Source organism: Platichthys flesus, chromosome 2, assembly GCF_949316205.1.
Source record: "Platichthys flesus chromosome 2, fPlaFle2.1, whole genome shotgun sequence".
NCBI classification, from domain to species: domain Eukaryota; kingdom Metazoa; phylum Chordata; class Actinopteri; order Pleuronectiformes; family Pleuronectidae; genus Platichthys; species Platichthys flesus.
Genome location: NC_084946.1, coordinates 14,345,132 through 14,365,087, shown reverse-complemented (window position 1 = coordinate 14,365,087; position 19,956 = coordinate 14,345,132). Strand labels below are relative to the sequence as shown.

The window sequence follows — 19,956 nt, the reverse complement described above, 5'->3', positions numbered from 1 at the left end:
GTAACTCTTTGCCAAAGTCGGAGTCGGAGAGGAACAACAGCAGGAAAAGGTGAGGGAAGTCTCATCCTGTGCTCCAGAGTGAGTTTGGAAGCATCCCTGCAACAGATGCTCAGCCTCTGTTTGCTCTCGGCCCTGCGATGACTTTCCATCTGGTTGCTTTGCCCTTGTATGTTTGTTTGGGACATGAACATGGAGAGGTGCACGAAAAGCGAATCCTTCATCACCCAGCAAGAACCCCCCCCGCTGTCGTGTCCTTGAACAAAACTATGATTCCTGTGCAGCTGCAGGGACGCAGTAAAGTAACTGAAGGGTAAAAAAAAAAGACCTCTCTTTGCTGATGATTGATTTTCCTAAGCACAATAATATTATCTACAGAAATACATTTAGCAAGCTCTCCTCTCATATTATTAACAGTATTATTATCTTTAGATTATCACTTTTTTTTAGTTCAAATACAATGACAGAAGAAAGACGTAAAGCCTTTTATGATCTTACTGACTTAGTTAGCTATTGACAACAGGAAATGTTTCAAAAACACTGACCTGTTATACTGTACATGCAAAACAACATCGTTATGAAAGCACATGTCATCCCATGTTGCACCCAGTGTGCAGGAGACACATTGTTGACGATGAGGAGGAAAAAGGCCACATGTTGGACACATGTGACAAAGTGACCTCTGGAGGCAAGAGCCTCACTGTGTGCTGGTGCTTGGCTGCTCTGGTCAGAGCTGCGGTGGAAAAATGGATGAATAATGATTTTACTCTAATGGGTGCATTTGTGCTGTGTGTGTTTGTGTGTGTGTGTGTGTGGGTTTGTATGTATGTGTGTGTGTGTGTGAGAGAGAGCGAGAGAGAGAGAGAGAGAGAGAGAGAGAGAGAGAGAGAGAGAGAGAGAGAGAGAGAGTGTGGCCCAGGTATTACGCATGTTGTGGGGGACCTTGGGTCAAATTGCCCCACACGTCCCCGTAATGTAAATCATTAAATACTAAGGTGAAATCATGTTTTAAGGTTAGAGTTAGGTTGGGGTAAGGGTTAGTTACAGCTGGTCAAATACAAGTAACTATGGTTACGGTTAGAGTAAGTCTCGAGGAAATCAATGTAAGTCAATATAATGTCCTGTGAAGTCATGAGCTGAAGGTTTTATATCTCAGTAGTGATATTCACTATACTTTGCGTGACATTTCGAAAATAATTTCTTATGTCTTTGCTTATTTAATATTTAATTGGAGTCATACCATGAAAAATGAAGGGAATGACCCCACCCCCCCCACCCTATCCCAACCCGCCCACCTCAAGTCCATGACTCTCTGCCGCGTATTGAGTTAAGACAGGAGGAGTCATCACCTCAGCGTGTCAGCCTGTCCATAGGTTCACTGCTGACATTATTCCTGCAAACCTAATTAAAAACATCAGCCGCAATCCCTTGCACGCATGACAAGCAGCCAGGAGGGGGGGGGGGGGGGGGGGGTATTAATATTTATGGCTCCATTCAGTAGTGAACAGACAAATGGTGTAAATTAGCAAGTCTAATGCTTTGCGATGCTGTAATCCTCTGCGAGGGGAGAAAATGTATCCCATGCACCGTCCAGATCAGTGGTGGAGAGCTGCCATCGGAGCTGATTTAGAGCTGAGAGCTGTTGTTTTTGTCCTGTTAACTTTGTGCTGCGCAGAGAATGGAATGGGTCTTATGAACCTATAAACAATAAGTATGATTAGGTCCCCTGCATTATATGGCGTTCATCTCATTCTCTCCACCTCATCCCCCTGATTTGATTTAATGACGTGCCAACAACCTTGGGTAGAGCCGAGCTTTGGACTTTGTAACAGACGCACCATGCAGTGAATACAGGATTAAAGCTCTCAGAGTAAGTTTTTATCTCATTCTAAGCCCTGTGTAATTGGCAGGGATGTGGAGTCTCATTTGGCACGTGGTTAAAAGGGGAAACTTTTATATTAGCATTCTGTTGTCAAATTTTGTTCTTGCAACTTCCCAGGAGTCAGAGATTCTCAAAGGAACCAAAGACGTCTGTGAAGATAGAGAGGAGCAATGGTGACGTCTGAAGAGGGAACAGAGGGACCAGTCACAGAGAGAATTACAGATCTTTTCCTGGCGCCATATATAGTTGTGGTATTAAGCATATTATCTCTCTTATCTCACATAAGGTAAATGTATCTCCTCTGCCAAGGAGGTAATGTGGGTTGGTTTCTTTTTCAGCAGGATTAAGCAAAAACTACTTATTGCAACAATTTTTTTTGGTGGAAGGATGCGACAGAGGCAAAGAAAGAACCCAGTAAATTTTGTCCAAACAAAAGACTGGATCAAAAATTTATAAAACTGATATGAGTAGTTTTGTCTGTCACACTACAGTTAAAGTTAAAGTTAAAGTTAAAGTAGCTTTATTGTCAATTTCTTACATGTTCAGAACATACAAGGAATCGATACAACGTTTCCCACTCTCCCACAGTGAGACATATAAAGTGCACAGGCACAACAGATAACACAAGACATTTCCTAATACTATGTAAACATACAGAATTTTTTAAGTACAGCAGCATAAGGTTCTCTAAAACTGTAAACGTAGTGATTTAAGTGATAAAGTGCAAACAGTACAAGAGACTACTAGTGCCACTCTAGTATTATTTATTTGATTTTTGTTTTCAGAGGTCCATAATCAAGAGTTGAAAGGAGATAAATTATCTGCTCCAATAAAATATCTCACAAATTATTATTTTTTTTTTTTTTGTCAGGATAAAATATGCCCACTTCAATTATCTGGACTAGTGTTGCAAGATTTTCATTGGTTTGATTTATTCACTCATCACAGCGACATGTGAACCAATGTGTACTGATATATATTTTTCATTTACATAAAAGAAATGAAAATCAAGAACAGTTAAACACATTCGAGTAGTCTGGCACCATATATTTTTGAAATCATTGAACAGACAGTGATCCAATCACAAGTGGTCACGAGTTCAGATCTGAATGCATCTGAATCATATTGATTTTCAACTTGGTACAATATTTCCTGATAGTAGATGAGGAAGTGATCACATGTGGTCTCAGGATCCATTTTAATACCAAACAAACCTAACGCTGTCCGGTTGGGATAGGATCTCTCAATATTCTGGATTTTACTTGAACGCCTCCTGCCTGTTTCTTGGTTTTTGCCCCTTTTTTTTAATTGTTTGTCCCTCATACCCTAAGCATCTTAGAAACCCCTCAAAAGATGTTAATATCAGGTGTGAACGGATTGAATAGACATACTCATCCAACTGGTGCAGAGCATCTTCACTGGGTTGGATGAGTCATCAGTTCTTGACAAGCTATTGCCTTAACTTCACACTTGACAGAGCAGTCCCTGTTAGGCCATAGGCCGGTGTGCTGGGTGCTGCCTTTCCACCAGTAATGAGCTTCTTTAGCAAAGCAGCTCTAAGTGCACGTTGTCATTGGGACACACACGCACACCCACACACGAAAAAACACACACAGGGAAGGAAAGTTGGCATGATCTCCCCGCCCTTGATCTGTGTCATACTCTCAGCAGTTGATATGAGCTCTCATTAGTGTGTGTGTGTGTGTGTGTGGGTGTGTGTGTGTGTCACTTTGCTTCTGGAGCTCTAGAAATGTGGCTTCTCTGTTGTGAGATTCCTCCGGTATAATGATTCAGTGACAAGCAGCAGCGCTGGAAGCGTCGCAGCTTTGAATAATAGGAGAGAGACTAATGTTGCAATATATAGGAACCTGTCAAAAAGCAGACTCCATCGATTTTTCCATTTGTATTGCTCACTGTAATTACACCATAATGCATTTTGGTCACCATCCCCCACATCGGCTTGTATCCACTGTTGTTTTTCCCAGGTAGATAAAACCTTTTAGATAAAGAGGTAAAACTAGAGAGTTATAAAAAATGGTCCATAAAACTCTTACGTTTAACTTTTACTGCGCCTCATTAAAACCAATAAAGCACAAAAATGAAGTGATAAAATTGCATGGTAATTGCTTAATTTAATGATCAGTACATGTGTCTGCATATGGAGAGTTAATGTCTTTTTGTTACAACCTCACCAGCATAAAATGGAGTTGAAAGAATAGACTGGCAGTTCAGTGAATAGCAGGTGATTTGATTCAGACTTCAACCACAACCTCCATCAACCAGAACACTATGTGCTTCCATACATTCTTTTTCCAGACTCTTGTTATTGTTCACTGACAAGAAATTTAATGAAACCGATTTAGTGTTTCTTGTGAAAGATGAAATGTCACTAATTTACATGTACAATTATAGCTGATAATTATATAGTTATAAAAAAAGGTATTCTTCATGTACCGTGACGTCACAGTAAACTTGTCCTTTGACCTTAGACTAATGAGTTCTTTGAGTACAAGTGAATGTGTGTGTGTTGGATGCTTATGAAGCTGCCTTCAAGTGTCGACATTATGTCATCATGGCCATTGACCTTTAAACCATCATATCTAATCAACGAGTCCAAGTGACAACTGGTCAAAATCTGAAGACATTTTCTTAAGTCAGACTAAATATATCATGTTCAAGAAGCAAAAACATACATCTGAAGGCCACTGTCACGTTGACATTTGACCTCAAAATCCTAATCAGTATATTCATGAGTCCAAGTGAACATTTTCACCCAATATGAAAACATTCCCTCGAGGCTTTCTTGACATTTTGCATGGCTGGGTGTACCTTCAACTTGAAAACATAATCCCTCTGCCCACTGACTGTAACAGAGGCAAAGCAATTAGTTTTTCTGATAAATTGGTATGTGGTGTACTAGGGAGAAAAGGGTAGACTGTGAAATGCTTGTGCTATTCATGTTCAGTTTGAAGTTAATTTGCGGACTTAAAAAGTCAGTTCTTACAAAACTGTCCTTACTTTCTGTCAAACAGTTTTAAACAGATCAATCCGCATTTAATTTGGCTTTTGCTGATTTTTGGAGATCCTGTATGTAGCTCCACTCAGCCCTCCAGCCCCTCCACCAGACACTGACCTCTCAGGTGAAGACTTCACAAAATGGCTGCCATGAGTAAATCAATTCCCCGAGCCACATAACTTAGAGACAACCAATCTCGTCCGGTTAAGGGCACATCACCCCTCATGGTCAGCCTTGGCGTCTCTGCATGGGACCCTGAGCAATGGGGCAAATGGAGCAAATGCATCCTTGAGGTTTTACTCTGTAGCTCTTATATCTTTAAAGCGTCTCATATGAAATACTGTCATGGTAAAAATCTGGATGTAGGCAGGCATAATAATAAACCCTGATGTGAACAAGACATTCTTCAGGGGCTGTGTTTTCTGCCGTAAGCTGCAAATGAACAGCCCTCCTTTGGATCAATAAAGATGTCTGAATCTGAAGGACGCCCTTTAACACTGACTTTGGCCTTTAATTGTATCTTAGCTGATCTTATCACTTATCAACACAAAACAGGCACAAAGGAGGTGGGCCGCGAAAACACCACAGAAACAGATCAAAATGAGACCATCTGGTCTACGTAGGTTAACTGAGATTTACTTGTCCCGTCCTTACTATTGCCGCCTAGCAACAATCTGCCGTTGGACACCACGTGAGACTTTGAATGAACTTTGGGTTTTTAACATGTGGACGTTCAGCTGTTTGTTTCACTTGAAGCCTGATACAATGAATTTACAGGCCACCACAACCAACTGGACAAAAGTCATTAGATGATATGTGGAACAAGTTTGTGTTTGTTTGTAAGCACTGTGGAAGCCCACCTGCTGCAGAGGGGACAGTAGTAATGAGGGCGGAGGATTCAGATGAAGAAATGATAAAAAGTTAACAAAACCATCAGAGAAATGTGCCGTCCATAGAGAAAAGTAAGTGGATTTTGTGGATTGAAAACATATTCTTGACACTTTATGTATTGCCCTTTCATCTACTCATTCACTGTCAAATGAGCTAACCCTTCTCTCCACCCTCTCCTCCTCTGAGACCCTTCATCTGTCTCTCTCAGTCCCATTCCCTCAAACGGGAACCACTCCTCCCTTATTCACCCAGCGGAGAGATTACAGGCCAGAACAGATGAGATGAAGAACACAGCAGAGCAGAAATATGGACGTGCGGTGCTCATCAGACGGAGAGGAGGGGACAACAGCACTGTCTTTATGGGACATGAGCAGAAATCTAAGTGAAGCGTGTCACAATTTTATGTTCACCACTCATTTAAGATTACATACATTTACATGGAAAACAGGATGGTCGTAACAGAGATTATTAAAACTGTTAAAATAGTTTAAAAAAACCAAACAACAAGCCAGAGTAGTGTCCTTGCTGCCATGTTCTTGTGTGTGTGTGTGTGTGCATTTGCGTGTGCGTGTGCGTGCAGCCAAACCAGCTGATTAATGATCCAGGAGAAAGAACCACACACAAAGGCAAGCAGACACTTTGGGAATCAATTCATCACACTTTATTTTGTGTGACCCCAGCTGATGTAGTGGCTTGAGAGCAGCAGCACAATACACTCTCAGCACAAATCTATGAATGTGGCATAGAACGCGTGCTGACACACACAACACACACACACACACACACACACACACACACACACACACACACACACACACACACACACACACACACACACACACACACACACACACACACACACACACACACACACACACACACACACACACACACACACACACACACACACACACACACACACACACACACACACACACACACACACAAATACAAACACGATAGCCTGACCAGACGACAAGGCCACAGCTAGGATCTAAAATCAATCATCTCTGCCAGAGCTTTATTGGTGAGGGTAAGGAAAGATTGGGGGGAAAGTAAGGAAGGAAGGGAGAAAGGAAAAAGATAACTAGAGTTGAGAGTATGCACACATTTTGGGGATCCTGTCTAATTATGAGAAGAGTTTCAAAAATTATTTACACTGGATGCAACTGAATTATAAAAAAAACACCATGCTCCAGTACAAAGGGTGAAGGACGTGTTCATTGTTTTTCCATGCTAAGCTATGTTTGGACATATATTGAGTATGCTTTATGAAGGGGGTGCTAGTGAGGTCACTAGGCCATCCCCCTAAAGCCTTGGAGGCACTGGTTGAACTGGTCAGCACTTTCTCTGGCTGTAAGAAGCTGCTTTTCGCACCACTGAACCAGAGCCTGCTGCAGCATCTGCACACGGGCCGCTTCATACCTCGCAATCTGGGGGACGCACACATCACATGCATGTTAATTCATATACACAGTAGAGCATGTCACCAAACTGGATGCTACACAATTACTTGAGGTGCGAAGGCAGGTGAGACATGTGGGAACTGAGGATTCCAGTTTGAAATCAATGTTTTACCTCCTGTTTAGCAACTCCACAAATGTGATTGAACTCCGTCTCTGCTGCTTTCTTCACCTCCTCCATCTGATGAACATGAAGACCATGAAATTGTCATTATATACTTGTTGTCCATCAGCCTAAACATATTATCTGTATCTAGCATCAGGTTTTTGTCTCAGTGGTCGATCCCCTGACACTGAGAAATATCAGCAGGACGTTAATGACATCTGCTGGTGACAAGAAAGAATGCACATTGCTCCAGGAGTGATACATGGGCACAGACACTCACAGCAGCCTTCTTCACGGGTTTGGCCTTCTCTGCGTTCCTCCTCGCAGCCTCCAACTCTGCCAGTTTACAGGTTCTCCTGAACAGCATTTCCTGCGTTGGACAAATGAATCATGTTACACTTGGTCATATTAATCTCATGGTTCACCCCATAGATAGACTGGGTATAAAGATGGGTAACTTGTCCCCAACTCAACCCATTTAACTAAAATGAAACCGAAATATCCCGGTCAAGGGTTCCGCCATCTTGTGCTTTTTACGTCATTTGGAATAGAAATATTGACCAGGGTGTGATATTGCAGTATGGAGGTCTTGTGGATACATGTGCTTGATCGAGTCAGTCTCAACTGTCAATCATGACATTTTACCCTGTTCAGCTAACTAACTAAAACCAAACTTACTGTAAAAAAATGAGAGAACAACCTTAATTGAAAGAAACCATGACTTATCCATTATTATTATCACCATTATTGTTATTCACTTTATTGTTATTACAAACGTATTGAGCACTTATAAAGTTATAAAGTGCTCTATAAAGTCAGAATGACAAAAGGAATTACAGGTTAATTGTGACGCTATAAATCAATCTTCTTTATATAAGGTCTTAGGTTCACGCTGACTGAAAGCTGAGATTCACAATAGATGTAGTGACGATGGACATGAGATGAAAGCACTCACCTTCTCTGCCTCCTGGTAGCGTGACTCCAGGTCGAGGCCGAGCCCGAGAGTGCTCACATTGTTCTCTGCAGTGCTCATCATGTTTTTCTGCCCACACAGCAGAACATTACGTGTGGATTATTTGGTAAATCAATCAACCCATTAAAATGTGACAACAACAACAACAACAGCAACTTACCTTAATGGATTCAAAGACTTCTGATAATTTCACACAAATACTGTAAGAAAAAGAGGTGATTGTTGACATTTTTAATCAAATGAATAGAATCTGACTTGTGTTCGGAGGTATTAGCTTTAAGTAAATGTGCTATGGACCTAGGACCAACTCTATTATCGTCTCACCTTGAAAAAGCCTGTTTGTCCGGATCCTCCCCAGCTTCCACACAGAGATGCAGAGCAGCGGAGAAGTGCCCACAGGCCACTGCTATTTCTACAAACAAATATATCATCAAACACAGAGTAGCAACAGACCGGGAACAGATTGAATAGTTACTATTTTGGGAATGAATATAAATACACTGCACAGCCTCGTAAAACCTTAATCATTCAATCTGAATACACAAATAAAAGCGAATTGAATCTGATGACTCCTTCGTTCTTATACACTCATTAGTAATGGCTCAGATATAGACTGTACATATAGATGGACAACACATCTTCACTTCCTGCCACTATCCTGAAGTTAAGCTAAAATAACCTGGGGACAACCTCCACCATCTTTGAGTCTGTGGTCCTGTTAACCAATCGTGAAGTCAGTCTCAGCTGTCAATCTCGATGTTTCACCCTGTTTTTGTAGCATCTAATAACTTATTAACACTAAACTTATCAGAAAAATGAACACTTGAAAAACAGCAGAGTGATAAGAATTACCAAAATTGACAAAAAACATCTTTGTGAAAAAATGTGTTTGGTCCACGTCTAATCATCTAACATGGAGGAGGTGGGATTTTTGACCTATTCTGCAGCACACCACCACTTTGACCTCACTTCTGAGGAGCAGTCATGTCGTTCTGTATTTACAGTCTATGGGCTCACACTGCAGCATCACTACTGCTGAATGTCATGGTTTTAAATGTGTACAGATTTAGAAACTTATGACACACTATCATTTGACTGACTGATGGAACCTCACTGAGTTTCTGGTACATTAATCATTGCTTCTGCTTGATTCAGGCTCAGCATCTGCAAGGGCTTTGATGTGCGTGCAAATGTCTTGTTTGTACTTTTACAAGTGAAGCTCTTTTCTTACTTTGCTCAGTTAGCACCACATCCAGGAATCTCTGCAGGAAAAACAAAAGTTCAAAAAGTCCAACAGGGCAGTTTGTATCTGACTATGTGAGCAAAGAACGAAGGGAGGAAAACAAAACAAGTAAGAGATTCGCCCCACCTCTGTCGCGCTCTTGGTGTAGCCGGTTATAATGAGATTCTGGTCCCGAGCCGCTTGAAAGTACTCATCCACATCCTGTTGATACAAATCCTGGGTGTAAGAACTTCACATGCATGTTTAGAGTCTGTGGATTCTGTCTGTCTGGGTCCAGGTCGTTACCTTGCCTTCTTTCCTCATCTCTCCCACAGCCTGACTCAGCCGGTTGAAAATGTTCTTCCTCACTCTTTGTCGACCTGGAGGCTGCACACATACGCTCGAATAACTTCAAGGTCAATTTGTTTTAATTAAATCACAGTATAGCATGACTACGCAAGAAAGATACAAAACTAAAGATATCTGGTATGAAATTGATGGATATTGTCTCAGCATTAATTAGAGATGAACTTATCCCACCAGTGCTTGCTGATGTGTTGAAAAGTGTGAGTACACAATGTTAAAATATCCTCACACCAGTTGTTTCGAATGCAAATGTCCTCTATCCACAGAAATCATAGATGGACACGTACTATCATAGTATTCCTGTGTCACTTCAGAACTGCCTCAGCTCGACATGCAGCATTCCTGACCCGATGAGGCTGATGCAGTCAAACAGGAAATAAAAGAGTCATCAACGGGACTTAAAAACACGCCCAACGCTGACTCACACACTTTGATTTCAACACAGCAAAGAATATCCAAATGCGTTTTTGAAATGGCCTCTGACCAAATCTCACAGTGCTTGGCTAACAATGTGCAATACACTAAATAACTTAAAAAACATGGTGGTCCCTTTAAAAAAGGGGACTATGTCGAATTCTTTTGCAATTCCAAGCCCCTCCACCAATTATTATGTAAATACCCAAAAATTAAAGTCGAAAGTCTGCACTTTAGTAGCATCCCGATTAATTAATTTTGAATCGATTGTGGTAGCTTACAGGTCCAAATTGATGTCGCTTTCCAAATATCCGAACCTCTATATATGTAGAAGGTGAAGGTAAACTATTTTTCCATATGAATCTCTCCTCTTCAGAGACACGACAGTGAAAGTTTAACCATTTACTATCGTTAGCTGTCATAAAAAAACGATCACGTTGCGTTCTAACATCTTTCTCTTTACTCTGACCAGAGAGAAAGCCTTTTTGTGTCCACTTACATCTGCACTGGTGAGGAAGGTCTCCACAGCTTTACTCTTCTTCAGCACGCTGTGTGAAGCAACCTGCCGCAGGAAGGACTCCAGTGCTTTACAGTACGGCTGCCACTCTCCCAAACCAAGGAAACCTGCAGGAACACATTCAGCCCTTTGGTGAGGACACAGAATAGACCGTTTTTTTTTCTTCATTTATTTGATCAAGTATATTATTGTGCAGAGGTGGTCTTCGGGTTTACTCACCAAGCTGTTTCATAACCTTGGCAGATGCATTCACCTGAGGTTTTGCAGGAATAGGAGGAAACTTGAAGAAAGAAAAGAAAGTATGATTCTATTCAAGCCAGTATTGTTTTTAACAAACTTTGTAACTGTATCAGTAGAGGAAGAAGAGGAGGAAGCATTTGAAGATAAACAAAGTGCCGAACATAACTTGGACGCCATCCCCTTTATAGTCTGTGTAGGAAACATTCTAGTTTTTGATCTTAACCATCACAAAAGCACTGTGTTACAACAACATAAGGTTTTAAGTTATCGCTTGTAGTTTTCTGAGAAGCCATTTCCACCATGAAAACAGATAAGATATATCTTAACAGTAAAAGCCGCCAACAGCTTCACAATCTTCACTGACAGAGCAACTGTCAGTGAAGATCTGACAGTTTAGTCAAATAAATGCTTCAGCGCGGATGAAAAGTACTCACTATGACCCCCTGTATCCCGGGCACGTCCTCCTGAGAGAACAGGTGGTGCTGCAGCCATTCCAAATCCTCATAGATCCGGTACACATGGTACTCCCCCGTCCCAGAAAGCTGGCACACAGAGACCACCATTTTTTAAAGCACATCAACTGAATGATCTTTCAGGTATTCATTTAGATTTACTCAAGTATTAAAGTACATGAATCACTTCTCACCTTTTGAGAAACTATCAGAAAGGTGAGTGTGTCCCCTTCTATCACCACCTCTGTCACCTTGATGTTATGACCATGGACACTAGGAGCAGAAGCCCCTTCTTGCACCTCTTCCTGTGTTAAGAATGTAGCTGTTAATACTATCAATACAAAGGGCAGTGAAATCTAGTACGCATTCAAACTTACAAAACTTCACATTACGCACACTGCCTGGAGTAAAAAGCTGTCACATGATACCCAGAGATAAAAACAACATTTTCAGACACACTTACCATCATCGTCAAAGCCTGATAGTTTTCTGTCTCCTGTTTTTGGCTTGTAGAAATCTTAAATCTCTATAAAAGTGCTGAAAGTCCCAAAGCTCTTTCTGTCTTGTGTCGGCTTTGGAGCGCTTACGTTCCAACTGCTGAGACAGCACAGGATATCCTCCGGGTCAAGGTGCACGCTGAGTCCTGAGAGAAATTGGGTAAAAAAACAGTGCAAAATCTAAAGTGCTGATGCAGGGAAAGATAAGTAAATGGTGCGTTAGTCAGTAACTCTGTGCCCTAGACACACCCACACAGGGAGTAAAAATGTCTTTAACCGTCCAATCAGTGACTCAGCTGTTGGCCTTATGACCTCAGAAAATCCACAAACATTAAAAACAACCACTGAACTCAGAAGCCAACCCATAAAAGACGCAGAATACAGGGCAAGGATAAGAATAAACAATTTAATATGGAGACTTTGTTATCAATAAACGAAAACACATTAAAACGTAACAGTCATACACAGGACAGAGATCTCAGACTACATAGTAGTAGTCGTCCTCCTCATTTTCTTCCATATCCTCGAATAAAAAATGGAAGCCTGCAGGTCCCTCAAAGCTGGGATGTTCAAATGGACCATTCTCGTCTTCCCAGTCCTGAGGAAAGGTCCAGACGAACTGGGGCTCCTCCTCCCCAAAGGGACTACCATTGAAGTCATGGAAGGAGTCGGAGAAACTGAAGTGTGCACCTGTGTCATCCTCAGCGTCAGTAAACACCTGATTCTCCAGATACATCTCATGGCCCAGGCTGTCGTAGAGTCTCCTCTTCTCCTTGTTGGAGAGCACGGAGTAGGCTGGAGGAGGGGGGGACAAAGCTGGTACTTTAACTTCAGGGAATCTACAATTAGGTACAAATTCATTAGATACACCAAGTTAAAACAATCAATCGATAGATAAAATGATAAGTAGATTCCTTTATTGTCATTGCAAAGAGTAAAATGGAATGTGTGGCAATCTACAGGCGCACTAACACAGAGTAGACAATGGTTAAAAGAGCTCAAGTGATTGTTAAAATGCATTTTCCAAATAAAATTTTTTTTAAGAGGTTGAAACTAATTGAAACACCTCATGGTGTAATGCATAGAAAGTACACAAAGATGCACCACTCTTCTCCATTCCCTCCCACTATTCAGGAATTAACCCATAATATCCTGCCTCATTTTATAGCCTCAAATGAGGATAATAGTGAGATGGACACTTGAACAAACATCTCTGGGATAAGAACTAACTAAAATGACAGAAATCCTCTTTGAGAAAAACGTGCAAATTAACTTTCTTGTATGGTTCATGTTCCATTTATTAACATGGAGGCAGGGTTTATGACCTATACTGCAGCCAGCCACCAGGTGGCGATCAAGGCACTTTGACTTCACTTTTGTGTACCTGTCACCTGTAAGTGAATATTCAGCTTTGGGTGAACTATCCTTGTAACTGACCCTCGACAGAGTGACACAAGGTTTTCCTTTTGTTTCTAGACACACTGGAACAAATGCACGCATGTGTTTTAACAACAACCTAATAACCTTAGATTTGTGAGCTGCTATGATTGTCTTTATATGTTGTTGTTTGTATTCTATTTTTATATATAGATATGGACCTTTTGTGTCTGTACTTATATTTAATTAGATAATAAGCAGTTGTAGTGCAGCGTGTTTTACCTTCTACAATCTCTCTGAAGGTCTTCTCTGCATCTGCAGTCTTGCTCTTATCAGGGTGGTACTTTAACGCCAGTTTGCGGAAAGCCTTCTTTATCTGACCGTCGGTGGTTGTCGGCTCCACACTTAGGGTGTCATAGTAACTTCGGTCCCTCTCAGAGGAGGCGGCTGCAGATAAACAGAGCAGCAGGACCACGAAGGCTTGAATCCTCCCCAGGTGGTGGTGGACACCTTGCACGGCCATGATGATGAACAGCCACCACAAACCCTCACGGAGTAGTTTATCTGGAAGTTTGATGAGGAACTGGCACCATAAACCCTCACAGGTTAGTTTATCTGGACTTGTGATGAAGAATAGCCACTATAGAACCTCACATGGTAGTTTATCTGAAAGTTTGATGAGGAACAGCCACAACAGACCCTCACATAATAGTTTATCTAGAAGTGTAATGAAGAACAGCCACTACAGACCCTCACATAATAGTTTATCTGGAAGTCTGATGAAGAACAGCAAATACAGAACCTGACAGAGTAGATTATCTAGAAGTGTGATGAAGAAAAGCCACTACAGACCCTCACATAATAGTTTATCTGGAAGTCTGATGAAGAACAGCAAATACAGACCCTCACAGAGTAGATTATCTAGAAGTGTGATGAAGAAAAGCCACTACAGACCATCACAGAGTAGTTTATCTGGAAGTTTGATGTAGAACAGCCACTACAGACCCTCACAGAGTAGTTTATCCAGAAGTGTGATGAAGAACAGCCAATACAGACCCTCACAGAGTAGTTTATCTAGAAGTGGGATGAAGAACAGCCACTACAGACCCTCACAGAGTAGTTTATCTTGAAGTGTGATGAAGATATGCCACTACAGACCCTCACAGGTTAGTTTATCTAGAGGTGTGATGAAGAACAGCCACTACAGACCCTCACAGAGTAGTTTATCTAGAAGTGGGATGAAGAACAGCCACTACAGACCCTCACAGAGTAGTTTATCCAGAAGCGTGATGAAGAACAGCCAATACAGACCCTGACAGGGAGGTTTATCTGGAAGTTTGATGAAGAACAGCCACTACAGACCCTCACAGGTTAGTTTATCTAGAAGTGTGATGAAGAACAGCCACTACAGACCCTCACAGAGTAGTTTATCTAGAAGTGGGATGAAGAACAGACACTACAGACCCTCACAGAGTAGTTTATCTTGAAGTGTGATGAAGAACAGCCACTACAGACCCTCACAGAGTAGATTATCTAGAAGTGTGATGAAGAAAAGCCACTACAGACCCTCACAGAGTAGTTTATCTTGAAGTGTGATGAAGAATAGCCACTACAGACCCTCACAGAGTAGTTTATCTAGAAGTGGGATGAAGAACAGCCACTACAGACCCTCACAGAGTAGATTATCTAGAAGTGTGATGACGAAAATCCACTACAGACCATCACAGAGTAGTTTATCTGGACGTTTGTGTAGAACAGCCACTACAGACCCTGACAGGGAAGTTTATCTGGAAGTTTGATGAAGAACAGCCACTACAGACCCTCACAGAGTAGTTTATCTTGAAGTGTGATGAAGAACAGCCACTACAGACCCTCACAGGTTAGTTTATCTAGAAGTGTGATGAAGATATGCCACTACAGACCATCACAGAGCAGTTTATCTAGACTCTCAGTTTCCACAGGTTTATCCCCACACCTATGACTGCCCGCTGGCTTCTCCACACGTCAGCAACAACACCCACCGGGGCGGAAGGCTTTGAAACCCCCAGGTGCACTTATTTTAGGATGTTACGCACAGGTTCAGACAAACAAGCTAAACTCAGCTTCAACTCACCGTGTCGTAACGCCACTGCAGCTCCTGCGCTCACGTGAACGTCTCAATTATTTCCTCATAAACAAGACAACGAAACCCAACTTCAGACTCACTTCCCAAATTCGCTACTCTCGCCGCAAGATGGCACCCGAACAACTCGAGGAAAAGCGAACGAAGAAGAGCGCCTTCTTCTTCGTCGGTCGTGAGAGGTAGATGAGGAAATGTGGTAAACACACAGGGTAAACATCGCCGGGGGGGCCCGACATTAACAACAAGGGCCTGGTTGGTGTCGTAGACAGACATACCTGTCGATACTTCGGTGAATCGGAACGAGGTGTTCCGTGGCTCGGCTGGATCCTGCCCCTGGTTTCTGTTGGTGAGACAACGTTAGCATTTAGCCAGTTAGCTAAGTCACCTCTGCTAGCTGGTGTTAGCTCCAGAGTCCGACGGGGGATTATTTAGGAACATGCAACAACAATGTGGGCTTTAGTTCCCCTCAGTCAACGCGTGTGTGCATTGTAAATGTCATGCGTTGTGAATATTATAGTGATTTTATTAAAACCTTGCCTGCGGTTTGTTCTCCGCTAACAACAACATCAGCAGCTGTTGTCACACGTTAACACTGTGACACTGTACGTTTCATGTTTAACGTAACGTCACTGGCATCTGTCATGTCGGTCATATATTTCACTAACATGTATTCACCTGGGCTTTGTGTTTGTGTTTCTCCTGCAGGACATTAAACAGCAGATTTCACTACCACAAGGATAAAAACATGCATGATTTCTCTGCCTGTGTGTGTGAATGTTTCCCAGGTCACGTCAGCCCCCTTCAGACACATGAGTGCTACTTTCTCCTCGAGCTGGGCCGAGCAACATGCCTGACCGGGACAGCTCCTACCGGTCAGGTGGCGGTGGTGGTAGTCTAAGTGAGGAAGGGTCCGGTCTGCCAGGGGGCTCTGGAGAGGGCAGAGGGGGCTCAGGAGGAAGCATTGGAGGCAACGTCTCTGGTTCTGGGAGCATGGGGGGTGGAGGCGCGCTTGGAAACGGTTGTGGGAACGGGGCAGGTGGAGGCCAAGGTGCAGGCCTGGTGGATGGTGTCTGCAGGGACTTCATACGCAATGTCTGCAAGAGGGGGAAACGCTGCCGCTTCAGACACCCAGACTTCAATGAGGTACCAGACCTGGGAGTTCAGAAGAACGAGTTTGTCTTTTGTCATGACTACCAGAATAAGGAGTGTATGCGCGCCAACTGCCGCTTTGTCCACGGATCTAAAGAGGATGAGGACTATTACAAGAAAACAGGAGAGCTGCCTCTCAGGCTAAGAGGGAACGTTGCAGCACGACTGGGCCTGTCCCCCATGGATCTCCCCCATAGCCGTGGGGAGGTCCCCATCTGCAGGGACTTCCTGACTGGAGAGTGCCAGAGGGGCAACAAATGTAAATTTCGCCATGTCAAAAAAGACTTTGAATATGAGACTTCCAGGGTTGGAGTGGGGGGTGTTATGGGGCCAGGTGCCAGTGGAATGGTGACTGCAGGCGGAGGGATAGGTGTTGGAGGAGGAGTCACCTGTGGAGGAATGCAAGGACTTGTGGGAGGCGGAGGTGTGAGTAACATGATGGGGATAGGATGTCCCAGCCTGGGGGGTTGCAGAGACCCAGGTATCTCAGGAGTCGGGGGAGTAGGTGTAGGTGGGATGAGTGGTTGTCTGTCCATCAGTTCTGCAGGACAGCGGCGGTTTGACAGGAGTTCTTGCTCGTTATATGATCCTCTGCTTGAGAATGGTCTGTTTGACGCCGGCTCCCTGGAGGCTTCAATGGACCACACTGCTCTTCAGCTGAAGAGGCGGCGGTTGGAGGGGCTGCGCCTGGCAGACGGGAGCATAGCTGGACACTATGAGCTGGGGATCCAAGCCGCCCTGCCACCACGTCCTCTTGAGTACAGATTCCTGGAGGAAGAAAACTGCTTGCTGAGGAAGAGAGTGGAAGAGTTAAAGAAGCAGGTTAGAATGAGAGACGAATAAACCAGCATTATTCTAGACCTTGGACAAAACTAAATGTTTAGCTCTCTAATGCAGCATTTCCCACATCAATAGTAGCTTATGTACTGAAATATTAGTACAACATTCAGATGTTAACATGTTTGTATTTATAAAAAGACTTGGACGGCAGTATTTTCTTGTAGGAATTACCTTTCTGGTGAATATGTAATATATTATATATTTCCACACTTTTTCACAAAAGGAATAATAGACTGTTGGAAGATTGAGGTAAAATAACCAGTACAAAATAAAGTTGTATGGTGGACCGTCAATTCTTAAAAAAGGTTTTGAAATGATGGCTGTCTGACAAATAATTGTTTTTTTCTCTGCTAACCCATTTCTCGTGTGTTTCTCAGGTTTCAAATCTCATCGCCACAAATGAGGTTCTTCTGGACCAGAACGCCCAGTTCCGGAACCAGGCCAAGGTGATGACACTCTCCACTCCTGCGCACACTGAGCAGTCTTTGGTTCCCCCTGTGGGTTCAGTGAGTTCCTACAATCACAGCATTGCACAGACTCACACCACCCTGAGCAGCGCTGGAATGCAGCCTCGGCCTGTCACTCAGCAGGACCTGGTGGTGTCCACCTGTGCCTCTGTAGTGCCCCAAACCAATTCAGCCCAACCTTCGGCTCCTCCACCTCACCTCAACCCCGACATCACCCCCCTCTCGGCTGCCCTTGTACAGACCATTGCCCAAGGAATGGCACCGCCTGTTTCCATGGCTTCGGTGGCTGTATCTGTGGCACCCGTGTCAGTGTCCATGTCTATGGCGCAGCCTCTGCCCTGCATTACCATGAGTCATGCCACCAGCCCGATGGTGGCGTATCCCATCGTAAGTCAAAGCATGAGGATCAACACTCTCCCTCACTAACTGGTTTATGGACAAGACTGCAACTCACAAAGGTCCGACTGTAGCGTGAGGATTTTTATCAGAGAACTTCAGGACAAATGACAGAACAGTGAAAAGAAAAGTTTCTGCTTTTCTCCACCAGAGGGCAGGATAAAGACTCGTCTGTTCCGCCTCCCTCACGCTGTCCTGTGGCACTGCAGGGACATGTTTCATACTGACTGACTGACCTGTGAACTCTGGCCTGAGTTGTGTAAAGGATTTTTTCAAACATAGGCACTTAACATGTGAGGTTATCCATAGTGTTTAAAGCGTTTCTGCAAGACTGCTCTGCCATCCTTGGAGACTTTCCAGTTAGTTTGTGTCCATATTTTTGTGGTTTGCTCTTGTACAAATTAAGTTTGGTACTTTGCAAATAAAAAAAAAAGACAAAAATGCATCTTGTGATATCTCTTCCTTGTTTACGGCTGATTTGTTCTGTTCACAGTGATATAAACACAGGCAGGTGAAGTCATGCTGAGAAAGATTTGTACTGGTAAATGCTCATGTTACCGTCCCATTGCTTGAGCTGTCTGGGTGGGGTCATATTGTGTAAACTTAAGTATAATCGCTTGTCTCTACAGTAGCTTCACATCCGTGTGACTCTTCAAACAAGTGGAGCATTTGGTGTTTGTTTGCCACAAGCACTGGGTATGATTTCATCCTGCAGGGGCCTGTTCGCTCACACCGGATTAAGGGAGAGAGGAGAGTGCACACTCTGCTGTTTTCAAGACGACTGAGGCAGCAGAACAAGTTTGACCAAGCAGTAGCTACATGGCTATTTCACAGTATTGTCCCATCCGAATAAAGCTGTTCTGCGCACCACCAGACAGGTAAATGTACCTTTTGATAGACAATGACATCCACATTTGAAGTTGGAAATTCTTATATTGCAGTGTGAACGCTGTAGTGCTTTGTTGAGTCATGTTGAAAATGCATGAAAGCTTTGCCTGAGACAGCTGAGCATAAATTGAATTTGCAGAAAATAAGAATATGTGGTTGCTTGCTTGCGTCAAGAAGCACATTGTGTGAAAGAGAACACATTTCTTTTTTGTGTGTGTGAGGTGAAAGATGTGTGAGAGAAAAGAGAAGTACAAATATTTGCTGAAAAGCAGAGCAGATGATACCTTATTAGAACAGAAAATATGAGTGGAAAAAGCTAAACATTTTAGCTACAATTATTTCAAAATCAGTTTGATATCAAAATAGTTGGATAATATTTGAGGGGTTTTGGGACTTTTAAAAGGGACTTTGTGTTTCTACCACAACGTATGAAGAGGATAAATGAGCAGAGTATGATATTTTTTTTAATTGCATTTATTGCAAAAAATTTGAAATACTCCAGTTTTCCCACTGTGAGAAAAGTGGGTACTCCTTCCATCGCTATAGCTGAGGGGAAGTTTGCAGCCATCTCCATGTGTTTGTTTCTTTGTCTGCAGGATCACACAAAATCTGCAGAAAGAACTCCCACGGAACTCGGTGGAAGGACGTGTCGAGCACCAAGAAAGAACCCACTCAAGTTTG

At 42.9% G+C, this 19,956-nt stretch overlaps 3 protein-coding genes across 5 annotated transcripts; 1 reads left to right on the top strand and 2 right to left on the bottom strand.

Annotated features, from left to right (window-relative positions):
• Positions 1-6,421: 6,421 nt before the first annotated feature.
• Positions 6,422-15,652, bottom strand: si:dkey-28n18.9 (sorting nexin-32). The gene is made up of 15 exons (XM_062399946.1): positions 15,527-15,652; positions 12,003-12,182; positions 11,734-11,844; positions 11,522-11,629; positions 11,067-11,127; positions 10,830-10,954; positions 9,857-9,937; positions 9,698-9,772; positions 9,560-9,590; positions 8,653-8,740; positions 8,489-8,528; positions 8,311-8,397; positions 7,636-7,725; positions 7,365-7,430; positions 6,422-7,219 (listed from the first exon to the last, which is right to left on the bottom strand). Exons 2-15 carry the CDS (start codon positions 12,006-12,008, stop codon positions 7,082-7,084), a joined length of 1,107 nt encoding a protein of 368 aa, XP_062255930.1. The 5' UTR covers positions 12,009-12,182; positions 15,527-15,652; the 3' UTR covers positions 6,422-7,081.
• Positions 12,515-13,936, bottom strand: LOC133960752 (dnaJ homolog subfamily B member 9-like). Its single transcript, XM_062395589.1, has 2 exons — positions 13,696-13,936; positions 12,515-12,831 (listed from the first exon to the last, which is right to left on the bottom strand). Exons 1-2 carry the CDS (start codon positions 13,934-13,936, stop codon positions 12,515-12,517), a joined length of 558 nt encoding a protein of 185 aa, XP_062251573.1.
• Positions 15,653-15,680: 28 nt separating the features above from the next.
• zc3h10 (zinc finger CCCH-type containing 10) lies at positions 15,681-18,830 on the top strand. Of its 3 annotated transcripts, none has more exons than XM_062399933.1 (3): positions 15,681-15,881; positions 16,321-17,506; positions 17,902-18,830. In XM_062399933.1, exons 2-3 carry the CDS (start codon positions 16,382-16,384, stop codon positions 18,415-18,417), a joined length of 1,641 nt encoding a protein of 546 aa, XP_062255917.1. In that variant the 5' UTR covers positions 15,681-15,881; positions 16,321-16,381; the 3' UTR covers positions 18,418-18,830. The 3 variants fall into 3 exon arrangements, with proteins under 3 accessions (XP_062255917.1, XP_062255908.1, XP_062255898.1); XM_062399924.1 differs by having other exon boundaries at positions 16,241-17,506; XM_062399914.1 differs by having other exon boundaries at positions 15,681-17,506.
• Positions 18,831-19,956: the final 1,126 nt, after the last annotated feature.